General features: G+C 53.7%; 2 protein-coding genes across 2 annotated transcripts; one reads left to right on the top strand and one right to left on the bottom strand.

Annotated features, from left to right (window-relative positions):
* Nucleotides 1-340: 340 nt before the first annotated feature.
* ANKRD53 (ankyrin repeat domain 53) lies at nucleotides 341-7,318 on the top strand. The gene is made up of 5 exons (XM_008540363.2): nucleotides 341-1,278; nucleotides 1,604-1,803; nucleotides 2,982-3,146; nucleotides 3,587-3,707; nucleotides 5,938-7,318. The coding sequence occupies exons 1-5, from the start codon at nucleotides 748-750 to the stop codon at nucleotides 6,655-6,657; spliced, it is 1,737 nt and encodes a 578-aa protein (XP_008538585.2). The 5' UTR covers nucleotides 341-747; the 3' UTR covers nucleotides 6,658-7,318.
* On the bottom strand, nucleotides 7,304-15,421 carry TEX261 (testis expressed 261). The gene is made up of 6 exons (XM_008540361.2): nucleotides 15,241-15,421; nucleotides 14,249-14,328; nucleotides 12,925-13,078; nucleotides 11,069-11,136; nucleotides 10,231-10,333; nucleotides 7,304-10,061 (listed from the first exon to the last, which is right to left on the bottom strand). The coding sequence occupies exons 1-6, from the start codon at nucleotides 15,308-15,310 to the stop codon at nucleotides 9,946-9,948; spliced, it is 591 nt and encodes a 196-aa protein (XP_008538583.1). The 5' UTR covers nucleotides 15,311-15,421; the 3' UTR covers nucleotides 7,304-9,945.
* Between the last annotated feature and the right edge of the window lie 6,047 nt (nucleotides 15,422-21,468).

The raw sequence follows: 21,468 nt of genomic DNA, 5'->3' as shown, positions 1-21,468 counted from the left end.
TTCCTTGACACAGGTCAAGGAACTCGCCCGAGTCGCACGGCTGATGTGCTGTTCCGCGTCGCTGCAGATGGAAGTGTAAGTGGTATAAAACCCCGCTGGAGGGCAGTTTGGAAACATATCTAGAGCTTAAAAATGTTCATTCCCTTTCCCCCGTAATTCTACTCACAAGAATCCATCCCAAGAGAACACCCAGCGATGAGCCATTGTTTTCCGCGGCGCGTGTGGAATGACAGCGCGTCTGGTAGATGTGGGGCTGCGGGTGCGTCACAATGTACCTTTAGAACTTGTGGAATGCGGATGGAAGCTGGCTCATAATACGACGCTAAATGAAAAGAGGTCCAAAATGTATATATGATACGTACATCGTAATAGACCTTGATTTCTGTGGGTGATGGGACTGTGATTTTTAATCTCCTCGTTGTCCTTTTCTCTGTTTTTTTACTATCAGCGCTTATGAATTTTATAATCAGAAACAAAAGCTAGGTGTCTTTCGGCTTGTTGTGTGTGTGTTTGATGCCGAGTTTCCAGGACAGGAGGGCCCAGGAGGTTGGGGTGGCGGTGTTGGCAGCGGCAGGGCCCCTGGAGGCGCCGGCTCTGCCCCTCGAGTGAGGCGGGCGCCCCGCCCCCGGCGGTCTGGAAGCGCGATCGAGCCTCGGCCGGCGGGCCCCTGCGGGCGCGTGGGTGCCTCTCGGTGGGCGGGGAGGGCAGCCGGGGAAGCACAGCCCCGGCCAACAACACGGAGTCCCCATGCAGCCGGCGGAGAAGGTCTCGAAGGTCTCCCGGAGTGACTCGGAATCAAGGCAGCCGAGGTGGGCCGGGATTAGGTGGCCCGGCTGCGGGGCGGGAGAAACCCGCTCAGCGCCTCCCGGGAGCGCAGGGCCTGGAGCGGCCCGAGGAGCCCAGGGATCCCGGCTGGGGCCGGGCTCGCCTCCTGAGAGGTGCCCGGGGCCCTCGACGATGGTCGCCTCCTCGTCGCCCCGCCAACCAGGCGGCCTTGCCTCGGTCTCCACGAACGCCCCGGGGCGCGAGTGCCGCCCTCGCCCACACGGCGCCCCTTCACAGGCCGCCCAGCCGGGACCAGCCTCTTCCTCGTCCAGTTCCCCGCATCCTTCCCCGCTTCCCTCCCCACTACCCCACAGCGACTCTAGTCCCGTCGATGAGCGGGACCAGAGGGCGATTGGGAGAGACTCCGAGCTGTTCGCGGCCGCGCTGGGCAACCTGGAATGGTTGCGGTTCTGTCTGAATCGAGACCGTGGAGAAATCCTGGCCAATGACAAGGTAAGGCCTTGGGGTGCCGGGGCAAGAACTGAAGTCTTCTCCAGCCCACACGTAGTGGTTACCTGGCGCAGATCTGACTATGGAGCATCCAGAGATGTCCTTTCCTGGGTAGATGGTCCTAAAGCACCTTCTGATTGTGGGAGGGCCATTTTAGGGGCACCAGAAAGGGTGAGCACATACTGGAGTGGGAAAAGGGTGTGCGCGACTCCTGAGGCACAGGGAAGAGGGGAAGGGTAACTCCAAGAAATTGCTATCTGGGTTAGGTTGTGCATCCTGGGGCCCCAATCTTGCTCAGCCTCCTCCTGTCCTCCTCTGGCCCCCACAGGGTTTCACTGCCATCCACTTTGCAGCCCAGAGCTGCAAGCTGGCATGCCTGCAGGTCTTGGTAGAGGAGTACAAGTTTCCAGTAAACCTGCCCACCAACAATGGCCAGACCCCTCTGCACCTCGTCATCCACAGGGACAACAAGACCATGGCCCTCCCCTGCATTCACTATCTGCTTAAGCAAGGCGCGGCCCTCAACACGTGAGTCCAGCCTGCCTCAGGAGAGTGGCCTGGAGGCTGGGCAGATAGGAACCGTTCCCCTTTCCAGGCAGCCAGGTCCATGCAGGACAGGTGGAGGGGCTGTGGGGTGACGGGGATTGGGTCCCCACAAAGCAGTCAGGGAGCCCACGTGGTGTAGTAAAGAGATCGGGCTTTGGGAGAGGACAGACCTAGTCCATGTCCCAGCTTTGCCACCTGCTAGCAAACAGTGAAACCTCAGGCAAGTCACTCAGCCCTAAGCCTCAGGTTCCCACACCTGTCAGTACATTGGAATCACCCGGGGAGTTTCAAAAATACCAGTGCCAAAAATACCTTATTCAAAAATAAGACTATTGTGATAATCAAAAAATGCATAGAAAGTACATGGATGGCATATGGGAGGCTGCATTCATTCAAAATATTTATGGAGCATTCACTATGTGCTCAGCACTCTGCCAGAGTTGAGGAATATGGCCATGAACACACAGAAATGGTCCCTGCCATTGTGAAGCTGCTATACTAGTGCAGGAGCAGACAGTGCATCAGCAAACTAATAAATGAACAAAATGACAGAAGGTAGTAAGCGGTTATGAAGGAAATCAAACGGAGTGATGGGGTGGTGAGTAGGTACTCTGGAGAGGAGAGGATCTATTTTGGAAAAGGCAGTCGCCCCTACAGAGTGACGTTTAAATTGGAACCTGCAAAGAGTGAGCTAGCCATGCAAAGAGCCAGGAAGAAGTGTTCCAGCAGAGGGAACAGCATGTGCAAAAGCCATGTGTTGGGAGAGAGTGGGGCAAAGTTGGAAGATGGGGTTGAGGAGGAGGCAGGGCCCAGGTCCTGCAGGCCCTGTGGGCCATGGCCAGCCTCCGGGAAGGGGCAGGAGGGCTGGTTGACTTAAGAGTGGGTGAGGGTAGTGGTCTCTGACCTCCAGCCAACCCAGCTCTCCTTCCAGCAGTTCCTAAGTGTCTTATGTCACCAGAATCAGACTTCTGTTCATTTTGTCCAAACCCCCCTTCTACAGTTGAGGAAATTGAGGTACAGAGAGGAGAAGGGACATGCCAGGATCACTCAGTGGGCTGGTGGCAGAGCAGGGCTGGAAGCTGGTTTGGGCACATATCTGACAGGCAGATGCCCTTTGTCGTTCCTTTCTGCCCTCTTCCACCTGGTGGGGCCCTCCACAGTCGGACGTGCAATGGCTCCACGCCCCTGCACCTGGCAGCCCGTGAAGGCCTGCTGAACTGTGTGGAGGTCCTAGTGCAAAATGGCGCCAATGTCCATGCCCAGGATGCCATGGGCTGCAAGCCCATCGACTATTGCAAAGTATGGAACCACCGCATCTGTGCCCGGTGAGGGTGAGAACCACCCACAGCCTGCCATCCCTTCCCTCCTCCCAGCCCTTCCCCCAGGGCCCTCACCCAGGGCTGAGCCTTTCAGAGAAGGGTCTAGGAAGCCAGACGGCTAGGGGGAGAAGTCTGCTGAGGAGGCCCCTTCCCAGGATATTATTCCCAGGGCTTTCCACAGGGCCCGGCCCCTTCGGATTCAGCATTGCCCTTCTTCCTTGCCCCGAGACCGTGGCTCCTCAGCAGGAGGGTGGTGATCAGACCATCAGACACTTTCCTCTCACCTCAAAAGAAGTACTTAGCCAGAGGGGCCCTGAACAGCAGGAACTGTGACTCTGGCAGCTCCCCACCCCCACCCCCATCCAGGCCCTCAGTGGCAGCCAGTCTTCCCAGCCCAGGTTGAAGCTTGGTCACTGGGAGATGACATGCCCCCACCTTGGCACCAGCTTCTTGAAGGATGCCATGTGGAAATGGGACAAGAAGAACTTTGCTCGTGAGATGGGGAAACTGAAGAGGCTCAAGGACCAGCTGGCCCTCATGGAGCAGGACTACCTGACTGACTATCAAGTAAGGGGTAGGGCGGGCAGGGGCGCCAGGCACCAGCTGCTATCCAGGCACATGAGTAGAGGAGGCAGTGACACCCACGTGGTTAGAAGGGTGGCCAGAAGCAGTCCCAACCAGAAAGAGCCTCCCTCTGCCCCTCCTCTGGCTGAAATCCCACCCATATAAGCCACTCTTTTAGGTCAAAAGTCTCGTCTTGTGTTAGAAAGCAAATACAGCTTAAATTAGCAAATATTTAGAGAGCCCCTCCTAGTGCACTGCCTCCTTCTGGATAAGGAGAATCTCTAATGAGCCCAGGCCCTGCCTATATCAGGACACACACTGGTTAACAGGATCCATCCTTCCAGCAGACACTGAGCTCTCACTCTGCTGGGCACCTGCTAGACCCTGAGGCTCCAAAGACAAATGAGCTGTGGTCCCTTCATTCAAGGAATTTAGAGTCTAGTAGGGGAAATGGGTATATTCCCATAGAGGAGGAAGGGGTTCAGGGGGTGCCAGAGGGATAATGCTTGAGATGAGTCTTTATTTTTTTTTTATTTTAATTTTAATTTTTCTTTTTGAGGAAGATTAGCCCTGAGCTAACTGCTACCAATCTCCCTCTTTTTGCTGAGGAAGGCTGGCCATGAGCTAACATCCATGCCCATCTTCCTCTACCTTATATGTGGGACGCCTGCCACAGCATGGCTTGCCACGTGGTGCCATGTCTGCACCTGGGATCCCAACCGGCAAACCCCGGGCCACCAAAGCAGAATGTGTGCACTTAACCGCTGTGCCACCGGGCCGGCCCCTTAAGATGAGTCTTTAAAGATGGGCAGGAGTGGGCCATATGAAGGAGGAAAGGGCTGACCAGGCATAGAGAGGCATGAGGCACATGGGAGAGTGGTGTATGCTGAGAAGTGCAAATTTCAGTACAGCCAGGGGGTCAGATGTGAGTTGGAGATTGACAAGCTAGAGATTTGGTGGGGGCCCAGATCAATGACAGACCTTGGCTGGGGAAGGAGGAGGGGAGCAACTAAAGGATTTTAAGCAGATATAATTACATAGGATGCAAGAACCAGAAAACCCAGAAAGAAGATGCTAGGAATCCTAAGTGGATCCAGAAGTAGGGAGGGCTTTGGGGCTGGCAAAATCTAGTACTCCAACTCTGTTCCAGCTGCATTTCTTGCCAGTTTTCTCAGCCCTACCCTCCTCTGCTGCTGGTGTCACCCAGTCCTCAAAGTCACACGTGTCCAGAGGAGGCAAAGCCCATCTGTTCCTGTGGCTCTAAACTTTCCCAGAAGCCCCTTGCAGATCTCTCCTCACCTCTCATTGGCCTCAGTTGGATCACATGTGTCGTTCTTGTTCCAAACCCTAGAGCTAAAGGAAAGCCAGCTGAATGTGCTGACTGACCTGGGTCTAAGGTAAGGCTGACGGAATTATTATGATTGGCTTAGCCTAATCAGAGCCTACATCTGGAGCTGGGTCAATCTCTAAACCACCTGAGACTGCTTAGCAACAGCCTGCGAAGCGAGGCACTGAGACAAGGGGGTTAGAATGGGGCCGTTCAGCTCTAGGGGAGGCTCAACTTGAAGTTGAAGGTTGAAGATTCAACTCTAGGGGAGGCAAGAACAGAGAGACAGACCAAGTCATTACCATCCAGCCTGGAGCGCTAGCCATCTGTATCCTCCCTACATGACTGCTCAAGGCTGACCATTTACAGGAAGCCTGCCTGGATTTGCTCCACTCAGTTCCAGGCCTTTCTGGTTTCTCCTTCCAGGGTCCAGGATGCAGTTTGCACTTCTCACTTGCTCCCCCACCACCCATCAAACCAGAGACTCTCTTAGGGCAGGACATGCCTCCACTATCAGACTGGGGACTCCTTTAGTGGGGTGGAGACTTGTTTCCCCCGTAAGCCTCGAGGTTTCTGTAGGGCAGGAACTGTGTCTCTGCCCCAAAGTTGGAGGCCTCACCTGGGAAGGAGGCTGTATCTCCATAAGACTGGAGAAGCCCCCTACAGGAAAGGTTCTGTCTGCCCCTTCAGCCCAGGCTCCCTTCGAGCAGTCCTTATCTATCCATCAGAACATGGGCTGCCATAAGGCAGGAGTTTCCCCCATCAGACTCAGGGCTCCCCTGGGGCATGACTGAATATGGCCAATCAGACCTGAGGTTTCCAAGGGCTCTAGTCTCAGGGCCTCCTTCCACAGAAGCACAGCAGGCGCAGCCCTCCACAACTATCCTGTGCCCTCTGACATTGCAGAAAGAGCACAAAAGTCTGAGAGAGGCTGATTTCAAGAAGTGGCTTCATGGCAAGCGGCTGCCCGGAGGCCAATCCCTGATGGGCAACTCTGAGCAAGAGCCTTGTGCCCCACCCCAGGCCGTTGCCGTCTCCAAGACGCCCAGGCACAGGGGATTGTGGCCTCCCAAAAGCTTCCACCCCTCGCCGGAGGCGCGCCTGCAACAGACTCTGCAGCTCAAGCCGCCGCCCTTGGTGATGCCCAAGCCCATCTACATGCGGCCCATGGTCAGGAGGCCCAAGTTGTGGAACCTTAGCAACAACCCCGCCAGATCCCCCACCATCCAGATCGGCTACCCACAGGGCATCCGCCTGGGAGTGCATCCAGACCCCTGGCCAGAGCACGACTTCAGCAGCTTCCTCAGGGTGAGGTCCAACGGGCACGGTGGTGTGAGCCTATGCACAGTGACCGGCAAGCTGGTGTCGCCTGTGCCCCGGCTGCCTTTTGAGGTGATAGTCCGCGGGCTGTACCCTTCGGTGCAGCCATACAGGATGAAGGTGCCCCAGGACCTTTACTCCGTCAGCATGAGGGACGTGCCCAGGAAGCGGCACTTGGGCGACGACACCTTCTGGACTGATAGTCTGGCCATGAACCTGCGTGAGACGTTTGATGAAGCCTTCCTGGCAGCTGTGCGAGCCCATCAAGGGCTCCTCACTCTGTCCTCCCCTAAAACCCACCCATAAACTTATTTTGGTAGCCTCTCGGCCTGAGGCAGCCCAATGAAGGCTGAGGCATGGCAATTTGTGTTGTGGATGGGGAGGAAATGGGGGGAGTGCCCACTCTCAAGCTCAAGGATTGGAGCCCCCTCCCCCCAACAAAAGCCCAGACTCCAGGTTTCCCTTCTCTCCACAAAGAAATCTCTTGGATCTTCCAAGAGATCCAAGTTAGGGCAATGGCCCAAGGCTCAGTCTCTATCCTGGGCCCCAGCATCATAAGAGTAACACCTTGGTGTCCCCTTTGGCCCCCACCCCAACCCAACAGCCCACCAAGGACAAGGCTTCTAGGATGAGGGACCACTGGGAAATTCGGCCTCTTGTTCAGATTAAGTCTTTCCTGCTGCAGGCTCTAAGCCTCACTCTTCATCTCCAGATCCAGAATGGGAGGGGAAACAGCTAATGTGTCACGCTGCCAAGGGCTTCCCTGCCACTTGGGGCTGCCACCCTTCATTCCTAGCTGCCACTGGGGCTCTGCAGTTCAGGGAGGCAGAGGCGGCATATCTGGGGGAGGGGCCTCCTACGGCTTCAGTTTGAGACTATGACAGCACTTGTACCTCCTCCAGGAAGCTATCCCGGATCCCCTGCTCTCCCCCATACACATCACTATAAACCATTCATTAAACAAACATTTATTTAGTGCTTTCTATGTGCCAGGCACCAAGCCAGGCACAGCTGATACAAAAACTGAAGGACAGTCCCTGCCCTCAAGGAGCTTACAGTCTAGTGGGGAGGTAGACGGGTAAGCCGGCAAGTAAGCCCAGGGTGATCCGTGTGGCGTGCTGGGGGGAGAGGGGACACTCAAAACTCCTGGGAGGAAGTGAAATCTAAGTGGAGAATTGACAGAGAAGGTATCCAGGCACCTTCAGAGCAGAAGAAAGGGGAATCAGAATGGCATCTCTGGATAGAGGAGGCTGGGACCCAGAGTGCAAGGTGGCAAGTGATGAGGTCAGAGAGGCGAGCAGGAACCAGGACACAAGAGTCTCACGAGCCATGCTAAGGGGTCTGGACTTTATTCTGAGGGCAGTGGGGAGCCATGGAAGGTTGTAGGCCAGGGAGTGCCTTGATCAACTATGCATTTTAGAAAAAGACAACTCTGGCGGTGGGTTAGAGAAGCAGGAAGCTGTCACAATAATCCACGTGAAAGTTGATGGCAGTGGGAGTGGTTCAAATTAAGAGATGTTAAGAAGGTAAACTTGACAGTTTTGAGAGATTGGATGTTGCAGGCAAAAAGAGAAAGCAGGGATAGAAAGCAGGTTTCTGATCTGGCTCCTGAGTGATCTTGGGGCCACGTCAGGTACCCAAAAAGGCAGGTTTGCAGAGGACAGCAACACGTGTCATCTGGACCAGGAGAGTTGTCTGTGCATCCAAAGGCAGCAGAACTGTGGTTCACAAGACCAGGAGAGATGCTGGGGCTGGAGGTCAACTCTCAATTCCTCGGCAGAGTCCTTGAAGCCATCAGCATGGATGAGCTCCTCCAGGGAGCCCACGACAGAACCCTGAGAAACCCCACTGTGCATGGGGTGAGTGGAGAAGCCGGCAGAGGACACTCAAAGGAGCAGCCAGAGAGGTAGGAGGAGAACCAGCTACAGAAGTGCCAGGGACCTGCGATTCAAGAGGCTGGGGGGCATCAGCCCTGTCCGGTGCTGCAGAGATCCAGGAGGAGAGCAAAAGGGCCGGCTGGATTTAGCACAAGGCCACCGGCCACCCCTGGGAGAGCATGGCAGTGGAGTGAAGGGAGGGGGCGAAGCCACATTGTTGGGGCAAGGATCAAAGATGTGGACAGCAAGGTAGAGCAGGGCCAGCTGCTGGCCCCAGTGTCCTCTACCCTGTCCTCCCTTGTCTGCATAGGATAAAAGGGCCTGGCAATCTCATTCCCACCGAGAGAAGGTGAAAATGTGTGGCTCCTCCCAGCGAAAGGGAAGGCTGCTATTTTTAAGAGGATGGGAAATGCTAAAGCCAAGGAAATGAAGGGCTACGGTGGGACCTGAGGCAGGAAGCAAAGATTTTCAAGCATAGGGGTCCTCCCAGTGGCTTAAAGGTACCACATGAGTGCAGTCCATCTCTGCACCTGCCAGCCTCGCTTTGAGGTGTAGGACATGGCCAGTAATGGCTCTCCTGGGGACTGCATTCCAGTCTACACTGTTGAGTACTTGCAAGGCACTGGAGTTGGGGTGCAAGGTCAACCATGCTGGTCTGTGCTGCGACCTGGCCAGGCTTCTTGGAAGACTGAGTCATCTCTCGAGGAGCCAAGAGCACACAGGAGACAGGGCCAGCCCTGTGTGCTCTTCGAGTGACAAACAGCTCCTCCTGCCAGTCCTGTTTCCTACAAAACAGGCTGTAGCCCAGGCTGCCTGGAAGCCATTTTTATTTTGTTTTGTTTCTCCTTGAGCCTGAGATAGAACTCAGCCAGAAACCACTGCTTTTTCCTCAGGGGAAAACTTATAAATAGGATACTGTAGATGTTCTTCTGAAAATCTAACCCAGTCCTAAACTGTCCCCTCTCTGCCCCAAGCTTGACAGTCACAGAGCCTTGGGGAAAGAAGAGATGGAAGAAGAGGGAGAGGCATAAGACAGGCGGCCTCCAACCCCCAGCCCCACCCCCGGACCAGACTCAGCTGTTCATCTCTGTCCCTTCGGAAGGGCAGAACCCAAACCCAGAAAAGGAGCCACTGGAGCAGAAAGGCCAGTCCAGGGCAGGAGATGAGCAGGGAGAAAGGAAGATGAACTTTCAGGGCATTAAGGCAAACAGTGCCACCTAGAATCTTTATTCAAATGGGAATCAGCACTTGGACAGAAATCACAGTTCAACAGCAAAAACTATTTCTCTTGGAAGTGCCAAGCCACGGCCCCTCCCCATGGCCATCTGCCCAGAGAACTTATCACTGTCTGCTCTCCAGCTTCACGGCTCCTGCCCTGGCTATCCCGGCTGAGCCAGAACCTCGAGACCCACCATGGAAGTGGGCAAGGAGGGCCATAGGGAGCTCAGCTGTCACACAACCAGGTGGACCACAGCCTCCTGCTAAGCAGGCTCTGCCACCCTCCCTGGTGCCCTCTGAGGTCACAGCCTCTAGCAGCATCAGAACTGAGCCAAGCTGAGCCTCCTGAGGAAGGTGGGGATGGGGGCTTCAGGGAGAGTTGAGGGAAGTAGGGCCAGGGCTGGGGGAAGGTGCCTCCCAGGCTCCCAGCCCTGACCTAGTGCAGAGGCCCAGGGCCCGACTCTCCTGATCTTGCCCCTGCATCCCCTCCCCCAGGGGGTCAGTATATCTTCTGACGACTGGGTAGAATGGCCTCTTTGATGAAAGAGAAGACAACCAGGATCCCTAAGCGTTTGCCCCGCTTGCCTTTGGTGAAGTAATTGGAGACCACGTCATCTGTAGAGACACAGGCAGGGAGATGAGTGTGTGCGTGTCTGAATGTGAACACAGCTCTCCCCACCTGGAGCCCAAGTGTCTCCACCACAAGGCTGGGCTCTGGCTCCCTGAGCCAACTCAGGCCTTGCTGGCATCCTCCCACCAGGACCCCTCACAAACCCCTTCTCACCTCCTGGCTGCATGGTGGAGGGCAGGACGTTCTCCCCAGCCGACAGTGACACAAAGAATGCAAACGGGATTATCCAGAGACAGAAAGTGAAATAGGCCAGGACCTGGCAACGACAGACAGAGAAGAGGGTGCCCCTGGAGGTGCCAAGAGTGGGCTGGGCCTGGTCACTGGGCACCTCAGAGAGGTGGTCAAGGGTGCACAGAAGACCGCACACCTGACCTCTGAAGGGAGCCAGGGCCCAGGAAGCAGAGATAGGACATCCTCAGACATGGAGATAACTCAGTGGGGAAAGGTCATCTCAGTGGCTGAAGATGACCGAGTGTGGCCACAATCCCCAAATCTAGGTCACCAGGACAAGAAACTCCTCTGAAGTGAAGGAGATAGATCGAGGGCAAAACCATGACCGACCCATACTCCCCAAAGAAGTGACCTGTTCTTCCCCAGGGCTTCAAACTGGAGCAGCAGGGTGTGGAGAGGAGAGAACCCTGGTAGGCCACTGGGAAGAGCTGGGGTTCAAGGCTGCAGCTTACCCCAGCCCTCGAGGTCTGCATCAGACAAGACCACCCTGGGGCCATGTCCTGACCTCAGGGTGTTAGGCTGGGACCCGGGGAAACCCAAAGGACTCACTGTGAGGAGCAGTGTCCTCTCCACCTTAGCCAAAGGGATCCCTGCTCCTCGTCCACACTGCTCTCTAAAATCGCCTATACTGCGTGTTTTTGAAACATGTTATCCCTGAAAACACTCAGTTTCAAACCATAGCTGAGTTCACCGAGCAAATCATGCAAGTCCCCTGTGCTCCCCACCCTGTTAAGAGCTTGATGTACTGAGTGCTTCTTACCTCTGAGAAAGGATAATATTCCTCCGCAAAAAACTGAAATGCTAGGTAATGATTCACCACCACTAGCCCTGTCGAGGGAACGAAGAGGACGTCAGTTCGGAGGGAAGAACATCAAGTTCGACTTCAACCCTCAAAAGGCCCCTGGGAGCTGGGAGCTGGGAGCCCTGAGTCTTAGTCTCGACTCTACACCTGACTCAGAGTATGGCTCTGGGCCCACAAACCACTCTCCAGAACTCAGCTTCTCGTCTGTTCAAAGAATGAGCCCCACCTGCCTGCTGCACAGGGCACTTATGAGTAAAACTAGAAGAAAGCTCTTTGAATGTTAGAGAGAGACTTCAGTGTTACAGAATCCAAAGCACCGTGACAAGTGACCCGGTTTTCAGTGGCCATGCGTACTGAAGAGCGCTCCCTCCTGGACGATGTGGGGGCGGGGAGAGGGGTGTGCAGACCCCACACGCCCGGGAGGTTCTACTCCAAACCTGGCAGAGGGAGTGGCTGCCTCGCGGAAGGAGGCTCACCCCCCTCAGGAATGAAAGGGCACAGCCTGTAGACACTTTGGAGTGCAGTCTTAGGGTGCCTCAGAATTCTGGGGGAGGAGTCCTTCCTTGTCCTGCCCCAGGGTAAGGCACACTGGGCAGAACTGGGACGTTCTGGACCCACACCAGCCTCCTCAGTGTGTAGCCGAATTTATGGGAGAGAGCGAGCAAGCAGATCCTGGGAACAGGCTGCTCAGAGACAGGCACCTGCCTGTTCCCATGGTGAGGGGAAGGGCAGCCACCAGAAGAAGGCTGCCCCCAAACTGAACACCCCTCACATATACCTCACAGCCAACTGGCATGTCCGTTCCCCTTTCTCGCCTCTCCTTCTAAGGCAGGGACCGCAGCTCTTCCATGCCTACCCACACTCTAGTGCTAGGGGACACTGGAAGATAGGGTGATCTTTCAGAAGAACCCTCTCGGGCAGGTCAGGGGAGCCCACTGCTTTGGGGGGCTCTCCCCGCTGGGAAGATGCAGAAGGGGCCTGGTCTCCAAGGAAGGGCTCCCCACGCCAACCCCAGCTGAAGAAATCCTTTGGTGCACTCACACCAAGGCCCTCAGGGCAGAGCCGAGTCCTAGCTTTAACAGTGCGCCCTCCTTGTGGATAATATTCTCTTTCCAGGTTCTGCCACAGAAATAGAAAAGTAGCTCTTAAAAACCCCAATTCCACCTGATACCCTGACCCAAAGGCTAAGATGACCAGTGATGACTAATGGGAGAAAAGGCAATCCTGGTAACCAGATATTCTCCAGAACCTTCTCCACGAGTATCTATAAATATCTCTAAGCACCTACTATGGGCCAGCTGAGCCTCCCAAACATCATCTCTGAACAGATGGAGAAGCCAAGGCCCAGGGAGGGGAAATGCCTCCCCAGGGTCAGAGTGGTGGCAGGACCATGGCAGGAGGGCCAGAGGCCTCCAGATAGGTTCGTCAACCCCAAGGCAGCAGCTGTCTGCAGCGGGGCCCATGCTTGTCTTGATCATGACATTGGGCCAGAGACTGGATGGGGAGCTGCCCGCTTGCCAGGGAAGGGCTCTTCCTGGCCAAGTGGTTTCTTAGGGGCTACAACTACTCAGCCAACCCACCTCCTCTCCTCCCAAACCCCTCTGCACACTTACCTCCCTGGGAAAGCCCTCTGTGTCTGAGCATCCGCCTGCCCCCACCCCACCCAATTCCAGTCACTAGAGCCAAGGTGGGCTCTCGGCTCCCGATGTGTGAGAACCCCATCTCCCCAGTCAGCCTGGGCTCCTGGAGGACCTAAGTGGTTTGCCTCTTGTCTCTATGCCACCCCAGCTGCCTCCCCAACTCTGCCCGCTCACCGCACGACAGGATGAAGTTCGGCGAGGTCAGCATGATGAAGGGGAAGGTCTGCAGGAGGCCAAAGTAAACGAGGTTGGTGAAGAGGCCCACGCCAATCATGCCGGAGGGGAAGCGCTCAAACACATAGAGGCCAATCAGCACCGCCGTGGAGAACTGAAACAGCCAAAGGCACACAGTGCAGGGAGCCTCTTCCAGGCAGCCTTCCTGGACTCACTAACCCCCAGCCCACTCAGGGCAACACTAGGTTCATGCTTCAATCTCTCCTCGTTGCCCAGTCACAGGTCTGACCTCCTCAACTAGTCTCTTAGCTCCCAAAGGGCAGCATCTTTTAATGCCATGTCTCAAAGCTTTTAGACAGCAACCCATAGTACAAAAAACAGTTTACACTGTAACCCCAACACATACATATATATGATCAAAGTTCAAATTTCAATTCTAGTCTTTTCTATTCCATTTTTTTAAAAAAACACTAATCATGACCTACTGAATCAATTACACAGCCCAATAATGAATTACACCTGCAGTCTGAAAAAATACTGTTCTGAAGGACTTATAGTTGTCACTGCTTAACAAACAGCAGTTGATTGAATGAAGGTCTAATTCCTGTACCAACACCCATGAGCCAGGCCTCTGAACCCAGAGCTGAGAGCTACGGTCTTGTTTCCGCCACTGACTCCCCACCCCAGGCCATGCCCAGCATGGAAGAGGTGGCTGACACCACATGACTTGAGAAGCACTGGGCTCCTCCTGTCCAAATGTGCCCCTACCCCCACCCCCAGCCTTTCCTGCAGCGGGCAGAAACCTATCCACCAGCAGGCACTCCTGTGGCCTTGACATCCGCGGCAAGGATTGTGTCTTCAGGAAGAGAAGCCTTCCATGAGACCTGGGGAGGGTAAGGCTGGGCCAGGGAAGTTGTCTCCCTCTTAAGACAAGTCACATGATCCAATTAGAAAGAGGCCAATGAACAAGTGCTCAGAACTGTCCTAAAGGTTCCTCTCAGTTATAAATGCTGTAAGCAGCACCAGGGCCTAGAGACAATGGAAGACAGCCGAGCAAGGGCCAAGCCATGGTCCTATCAACAGAGAATGTGCACTCAGCTGTCACCTAAGGAACCGAGAACAGGATCTGCAGTGAAGTGATACCACTTGGGGAAAGCGGCCAGGAAAGACCTGCCCCCAGGAGAGCAGACCCAGAAGATAAGGTCCATGGCAGAGCGGTGGGGTGGTACCTCCAGGAAACAGCACGGAGAGAGATGGCTCCTCATTTCCACCTTTGGAGGCAGGGCAAGAGTGAGGCGCAATCCTGGGGAAAGCTGCCACTTACCCAGATCATGTATTTTATGATCCTGCTGGTGGCCACTGTGTATTCTTCTATCAGTTCTGCCAGGTAATACAGTCCGGCCGCTGCGGGGATGGCAAGAGGGACAAGCAGGGAGAACATTAGCCAGGGTCACTCCCACCATCCTGGTCATCCCTCTCTCTGCAGTTGGGTCCCCATCAACCCTTCACAGACTCCAGAAGGTAAGAAACAAACCAAACAACCCATGTGTGGCCCTCCCCAGTCTGCAGAAGTAGAATTTTGTCAGGGCAACTAAGGAGAGATTTCATAAAAGTAAACAGAAACCTGTATTTGACGCCTGGGCACCATGTTAACCTCCGGCCCATAAAGGGGAATTTCATTCACTCATTCAATGAATATCTGTAGGGCGCTTAGTATGGGCCAGTGCCGGGCTGAGGGTTGAGAATACAAGTACCACAAGACAGGCAAGGTCCCTTCCCTGACCCAGCTTGCGGGGTGGCGGGGGAATAGGGAGGGGAGTCAGACGATCCCAGTGTGACAAGTGCGACTTTACGGAAAGTACAGGGCACTGCTGGACCATCAAACCCCATAAGGAGGGCTTCCCGGAGAAGGTGAGATCTCAGCTGAGATCAAGAGTAGGAGCTAGCCAGAAGCGGGAACCGTGTCAAAGAGAGCAGGAAGTACGAAGGGATGGAGGCGAAAGGGCGGCTGGAGGCGTCGGGTAAAAGGTCGTCGAGGTTGGCCCGCGAGGATGGCCGCGGGCAAGGAGCACCTGAGTCCGCCTCAACCGGGCACCGCTGGGGTGGACTTTGGGACACCTGGAAGGACCCGCGGTCAGGCTAGACTGCTGGGGTCAGCAAGAGGGGCAGGACTGGGCGGGACAGGAGAGGGGATTCGAAGGCCGGGAACACCGGGCAGGGGTCTCCCGGGTCGCTCCGGCGCCCTCGTGATGAGACCCCCGGCGAGCACAGATGCCAGGGCGGGAGCCCGCGTGGGCCGGGGTCGCGCACTCTCACCGACGGCCAGCGTGATGAAGGCCACTTGGATGAAGAGCGACAGCCAGCTCAGCACGTACATGAACCACATGGCGCCCGCGCCCCGCCCGCCCCGCGACCTCCGGGACGGGCCTGCGCGCTCGGGCTCCGGCGACACGGAGCCGCCGCACCGCCGCCGCGTCCCCGCCCCGCGGGCCGCCGTGCGCCGCCGCCGAGAGGAGCCTGGCCCGAGCGCCGCCTCGGGCCGGGTCCGGACTAGCGCCGCCTGCCGGCGCGGAGGGCCAACCGCTGCTGCCGCGGGCGGCGCGCTCGCCGGCCGACCGCCAGGCTCCAGAGGCTGCACGCAGGGGACGGTTGGTGACGCATCCTGGGGGAAGCGGCACGGTCCCGAGGGACGGGGACGCAGCGCCTGTGCAGGGGCTCTGAAGGCAGCCTCCGGCCTCTCCTGTGCGCTCCCGCCCCAGCCTGGAGGGGGGTCCAGGGCAGGGGAGGGCCGCCTGACCCCTCCCCCGCAACTTCCCTCCCGCCAGAAGCCTCTACAGAGCTGTACAGGGCTTTCCCTTGCTACCTCTGGTAACACAGACAAAATTGTTGAGTGCCTGATGTGTGCCAGGCACTGTGCTAAAAGGGTTGGTGGTCTGTTCATGATGGAAATCGACCCGATGATGGAGATCACTTTATGGATGGGGAAGTTGAGGCTAAGAAAGGGTACTTGACTCAGGTTATCCTTCTCGGGAGCGGCACTGGCAGGAGTTGGGACGCCTTTGATCAGTCATCCTCAAGCCTAATTCTCCCTCTGGGCTGAGTTCCTCTGGGGGTATATTCTGCATCTTTGTATCGCCTGCAACTCGCCCAGTGCTGGTACGCAAGGCGCCTACTAGGCGCTGAGTGCATTTGCTCCACCTCTGGGAGAGTGGGCTGAAGGAGCGCAAGAAGCAGGGCAGCTCTTGTCAAGAAGTCTTCCATCTAGTGGCCGAGACAGGCATGCGAAAATAAAGTATGTACGACGGCAGTCGTGTGCTTCTCACTTCAGAATTACTCTTCATGCGTAAAATAAATACACATTCCTCAAAAATTTAAACATAGAATTATCATGTGGTCCAGAAATTCCACTCCTGAGGATATACCGTAACGTATTGAAAGCAGGGACTCGAACAGATATTTGTACATCATAGCAGCACTATTCACAATAGTTAAAAGGTGCAGACAACTCAAATGTCCATCAACAGATGAATGGATAAACAAAATATGGCGTACACATAATGAAACATTATTCAGCCTTAAAAAGCTGTGAAATTCGGACACCTGCTACCACATGGATGAACCCTGAAGACAGTATGCTAAGTGAAATAATCCAGACACAAAAGGACAAATATTGCATGATTCAACTTATCTGAGGTATCTAGAATAGTCAAATTCATAGAAACAGGAAGTAGAATGGTGGTTGTGGCAGGGGGGCAGAGGGTAATGGAGAGTGACTGTTTAATGGGTACAGAGTTTCGGTTTGGGAAGATGAAAAAGTTCTGGAGACAGATGGTAGTGATGGTTGCACAACACTGTGAATGTACTTAGTGCCACCAAACTGTACACTTAAAATGGTTAAAATGGTAAATTTTATGTTATGTATAATTTACCATGATTAAAAGATGAGATTACAAAGCAATTATATCAAAATATAGATATGAAAATATTTTTTACAAAACTAAATATGTGATATAATATATGTGCTTCTTTCTTATTGCATAACATAACCAGATCTAATGGCATAATAAAAAATATATATATATTTGGTCTCTGCCCCTAGTTCCTGACACAGAGCTCCTAAAACTCTCGTAATTTCCTGAGTGATGGAGGTGATAGGAGTGCCTCCTGCGCCAGTCCTAAATCCCTTGGAATTTCCTGGAGCATCTTTTGTTCTAATGAGGCAACCCTTGGTGGGCACCTGGATAGCTTCAGGATGGGGGCTGGTCACCAGAAGGACCAAGCCCTAATTAGAAGCTTGGAACTTTCATTCCTACCCCACATCCTCCAGGGAGGGGAGAGGGGCTGGAGATTGAGTTAATAATCAACCATGCCTACATAAGGAAGCCTCCATAAAAATCCCTAAACTATGGGGTTCGAAGAGCTTCCAGGTTGATCAATGCATCCACATGCTGGGAGGGTGGTGCACTTCAACCCCAAGCCGAGAGACAGAAGCTCCCCATCTCAGGACCCTTCCCGACCTCACCCTAATTTGCCTCTTCACATGGCTATTCCCATATGTCCTTTATAGTATCTTTTATGATAAATTGGTAAACATAAGTAAGCATTTCTGAGTTTTGTGAGCCATTTTACGAAATTATCAAACCTTACAGGGGGAGTCTTGGAACCCCCAACTTTGTAGCCAAGTTGGACAGAAGCGTGGGTACCCCAGGGACTCATGACTGGGACTGGCATCTGAAGTGAAGGCAGTTTATGGGACTGAGCCCTCAAACTTGTGTGTGAGGCTAACTCCAGGTAGTGTTAGAATTGAATAAAATTATAGGATATCCAGTTTGTGTCCAGAGAGTTGGAAAGTTGGTTGATGTGGGGAAAAAACCCCACACATTTGGTGTCAGAAGTGTTGTGAGTAAAGAAACAGTTTTCCTTTACAACCACAATGACAAAGTAGGGATGAGCGTAAAAATTTCGAAATATCTCCAATCACATAAGATGAGAAAGTCACAGACACTGCTAACCACGGTGGGCTTGTTGCCTGCGTTCATAATGGACGGAAATGTTACATTTCAGATAGAAGTCAGTGCAAATAAAGATGGAAATTTTTTCCCTTCCATCTGTCCTGGGTCCTTGAGTTTGTCTCTCTGAATTCTATATCTGCTGACTTCTAAGGGTCCTCAAACCCATGGTTAAGAATTCCTTAGAGATATGTATAAGGAGCAGTGGGACCTCAAGTGACTGTGTTTATTTACAAGGCTCTTCACTGCAGCTGTGGGAGAGACTGAAAGCAGCCTAAATGTTCACTGATGGGAAACTGGACCAGTACATTTTGGTACATCACAAAGCTGAGCCATAAAAACAATTGAGGATGTTTTTATGTACCCATGTAGGAGGATTCCCTCTTGCAAAAAGCAAAAGGACGGGGGGTAGGGGTGGCGAAGAATCTACATAGCTATCTCTTTATACAGAATATCTCTGGAAGGATCCGTTAGAAATGGTAACATTGCTTACTTCCCGGGAAGAGAAAGGGTGGGGTTCTAGAGTAGGAGACAGTGTTTCCACTGTATGTCTTTTTATGTCCTTAAAATATTGACCTATATAAATATTTGTAAATGTGTTACCTATTTATAAATTAAGTTTAAAATTAAAATGTTTGTAGTATGCTGGATCTGCTGGGATGCCTCCAATTTCCTGCGGGTCCCCAGCCCCTTTGTGAGAAAAGCCACCGTGTAGTGCCTTCCAGGGAAGTTGGTGACCCTTGGATCACGTGCCCTGGTCGCCCCCATGAGCCCATGAGGGGAGCTTCATGCTCAGGTCTTTTCTGCTGGGGACGTAGTATTTGAGACACAGAAGCCTCAGTGAGCAGAGGCACGATAAAAATCTCAGTGTTTTTCCTAAACAGTGTCCTCCCAGGGAGCGAGGAGATATAAAATCTCCCTCACCCCTCCCCTGAACTGTAGATACGGGAAACTCAAGGCCCAAAGAGGCTAAGAGCATTCACCTATGACTAAGCCAGTATTGTGATTCCAGGGCTGCGCACTTTCACTTCCCCACTGTCTTAGAGCCAAAACTGGCCCCAGGAACCAAGCCTGAGGATTGGCACTTCCTCCGACAGCAGAAAGGGGAAGCCATGGTTTCCTGAGGGCCGGGAGAAGCAAACCGGAGGCGCTGGCTCCCATCTGCCCCGCTGACCCAATAAGGCAGGGCAGGGCTCCGGGGCGGCTCTTTGGGAGCCCTGCTTAGGCAGGAGGTTACAAGGAGGGGCAAACCCAGCCTCCCTTGTAAGAGGGATGGGAGGGAGCAGGAGGGCCCCCACACTCGATTTAAAGGACTTAAGAATAAAAGGGTTTGTAGATTCAAGTTTGTTGATTTACATATCCACAGATCTCAGTAACTACATACACTTATTCCAGTGTTACACATACTCCTTTAACTTTTGCTAATTCACACATTCATATGTTACCATTTGATGCCCATGTGTATGGGGACCAATTCCTGTATGTCTCATGAAGATGTTCTAGGGGAAACGAGCCCTTTCGATATCATATGGATCTCTTCCTCAGAAAACAGTAACTGCTAGCGTTTATAGTGCTCTTACTGTGTGCTATACACTGTTCTAAGTTATTTGTATGTATTAACCCATTTAAGCTCACATCTAGAGTAGGAGATAGTGCTATTATTGTCTCTGTTTCACAGATAAGAAATCGAGGCACAGAGAGGTTCAATACCTTGTCTTAGGTCACACAGCTAGTACCTGGAGGAACTTGGGTTTGAGTCTCGGCAGTTTGACTCCAGAGCCACATGGTTTTCTCTGGGCTCTTAAAGTCACCTGCCTTTGCTGAAGTGTGATTCTGCCAGCCTAGTCAGTGCCATTTGGCCAGTGGTCTGGCTCCTGCTTTATCTCCCTGCAGCCTGCCTGGTCCCCTGGCTCTTCCTTTTCCACCTCCGCCCTTATCCTTACGGGAGCTAATGAGTACACCTCAGGGTTCTGGCCTTGGCCAACTGTGGTCACCTCTGGTCCCCTCCAGCATCTTCACTCACTCACCTTCTCACACCCTCTGACTCGTACCTTCACTGTGCCCAAGGCCAGGGACAGGCATTTACTTGGTTCTGTGGTCCCAGTGGTCCATGAGGCTGGGGCCTGTGCATCCCTAGGGGCTGTGCAGGGCAGGGAAGTGTGGAATGAAAGGGCTGGGGGCAGTGGGAGTCTGCAGCAGGAGGTTCCAGAGGCCTGGCTGTGTTGACTGCTGCCCTCTAGCGGCGGCCAGAGAAGCTGGAGGGGACCAAAGCCAGGGGTGGTTCAAGGCCTAGTAACGGAGTTGGGAGAGACAATTGGGGGCCCCACTGCCAGTCTTAGAGTGAGGACCAGGAGGGCAGGCCTGAGAGCGCACGCACACATTACACACAGTTGGAGTCAGGGTCCACATCAGCACCTGGGCCTCTGCTGCCCCTGCCTGGCCTGGCTACTGACAAATTGAAATGGCAAGCAATAAGATATATTGGAGTATGTGAGGAAGCCATTTGGTATAAACCTAATTCGGCCTGACTTTGTTTTTTCCAAAAGGGCCTGACTGTGGCCGTTGAGCACAGCATTGTATATCTGCTTTAAAACATTTACTATGGCAAGAACAAATGGCCTTAAGATAAAGGTGCAGCTTCCCCCCACATTGGCATTTCCTTAGGGATAAGCATCTTTCCTTAGGCTAGGAACTGACTGCTGTGCTCTCCTTTGACCACCCAGCTCACCTGTGACCAGTCAGCTCCAGACAACAGACCTGCCACCCTGCTGTGTCCACCGAGACAGCAGACCTACCAGCTGTTTCCATCAATCGCTGGGCCGACAGAGCAGTCTCGCGACTATTGTAAAAGGGACATTTCAATCCTATGTGAAACATCCTGTTTGGGGGTATATAACCACTCTGTGCACCCCACTTCTTTGGTGCCCTTTCTTCCTTCGGGAAGAAAGGTCCTGGGCCATGGTCCTCAGATTTCAGCTCAGAATAAACTCACCCAAATGTTCATTTATAGATTGATTATGGATTATTTTCGTCGACACTACAAACAGCAGTGGTTGTGTGAGAGACGCCATGAAGGCGGAGACAGGCAGAAAGCCGGGCTCCTCTTCCCTCCTCATCCTCTCCTCCCCCTGCATAGATCTCTTCTCTTTCCCTGCCAGCTCCCCAGCCCCAACAGAAGCACAGTGCCGGGGCAGGAAGATTTAAGGACGTTTTACCCCCCACCCCACTCCACCCCTAACACAGACCCACCGCGTGATGTCCCCTCTGTAAGGCGCCCACACCCGAGGGGGAGTTTTTCCCGCGATGGTCCATGCAGGCAGCAGGTTTATTGTTTGGCATCTCAGGTCTTGGTTCTGCAGCAGGTCAGCCAGAGCAAAATTCTAGTGAGAGACAAACCATAAATGTTGAAAAACAAGGACCACTGCTGTGTCCACACAATGTATCTGTTCTGGTAATCTAGGCCTCCCAACCCTGTTTCTCTCCTCTGCCTCTGCCCCGACCCAAGCAGCTGCCTGGAGCTCCTGGCACCCCTCCC

This window comes from Equus przewalskii, chromosome 14 (assembly GCF_037783145.1).
Source record: "Equus przewalskii isolate Varuska chromosome 14, EquPr2, whole genome shotgun sequence".
NCBI classification, from domain to species: domain Eukaryota; kingdom Metazoa; phylum Chordata; class Mammalia; order Perissodactyla; family Equidae; genus Equus; species Equus przewalskii.
Note: the sequence above shows the minus strand (reverse complement) of the source record. Positions and strands in the feature narration are given on the sequence as shown.

Excerpts from the sequence above, each read along its gene's own strand:
- ANKRD53 (XM_008540363.2), top strand. The coding sequence starts at position 748 with ATGCAGCCGGCGGAGAAGGTCTCGAAGGTCTCCCGGAGTGACTCGGAA. Across the intron at positions 1,279-1,603 it reads AAATCCTGGCCAATGACAAG|GGTTTCACTGCCATCCACTT; the intron begins GTAAGGCCTTGG and ends TGGCCCCCACAG. Across the intron at positions 3,147-3,586 it reads AACCACCGCATCTGTGCCCG|CTTCTTGAAGGATGCCATGT; the intron begins GTGAGGGTGAGA and ends CCTTGGCACCAG.
- TEX261 (XM_008540361.2), bottom strand. The coding sequence starts at position 15,310 with ATGTGGTTCATGTACGTGCTGAGCTGGCTGTCGCTCTTCATCCAAGTG. Across the intron at positions 13,079-14,248 it reads TCATAAAATACATGATCTGG|TTCTCCACGGCGGTGCTGAT; the intron begins GTAAGTGGCAGC and ends TGGCTGTTTCAG. Across the intron at positions 10,062-10,230 it reads CTCCACCATGCAGCCAGGAG|ATGACGTGGTCTCCAATTAC; the intron begins GTGAGAAGGGGT and ends GTGTCTCTACAG.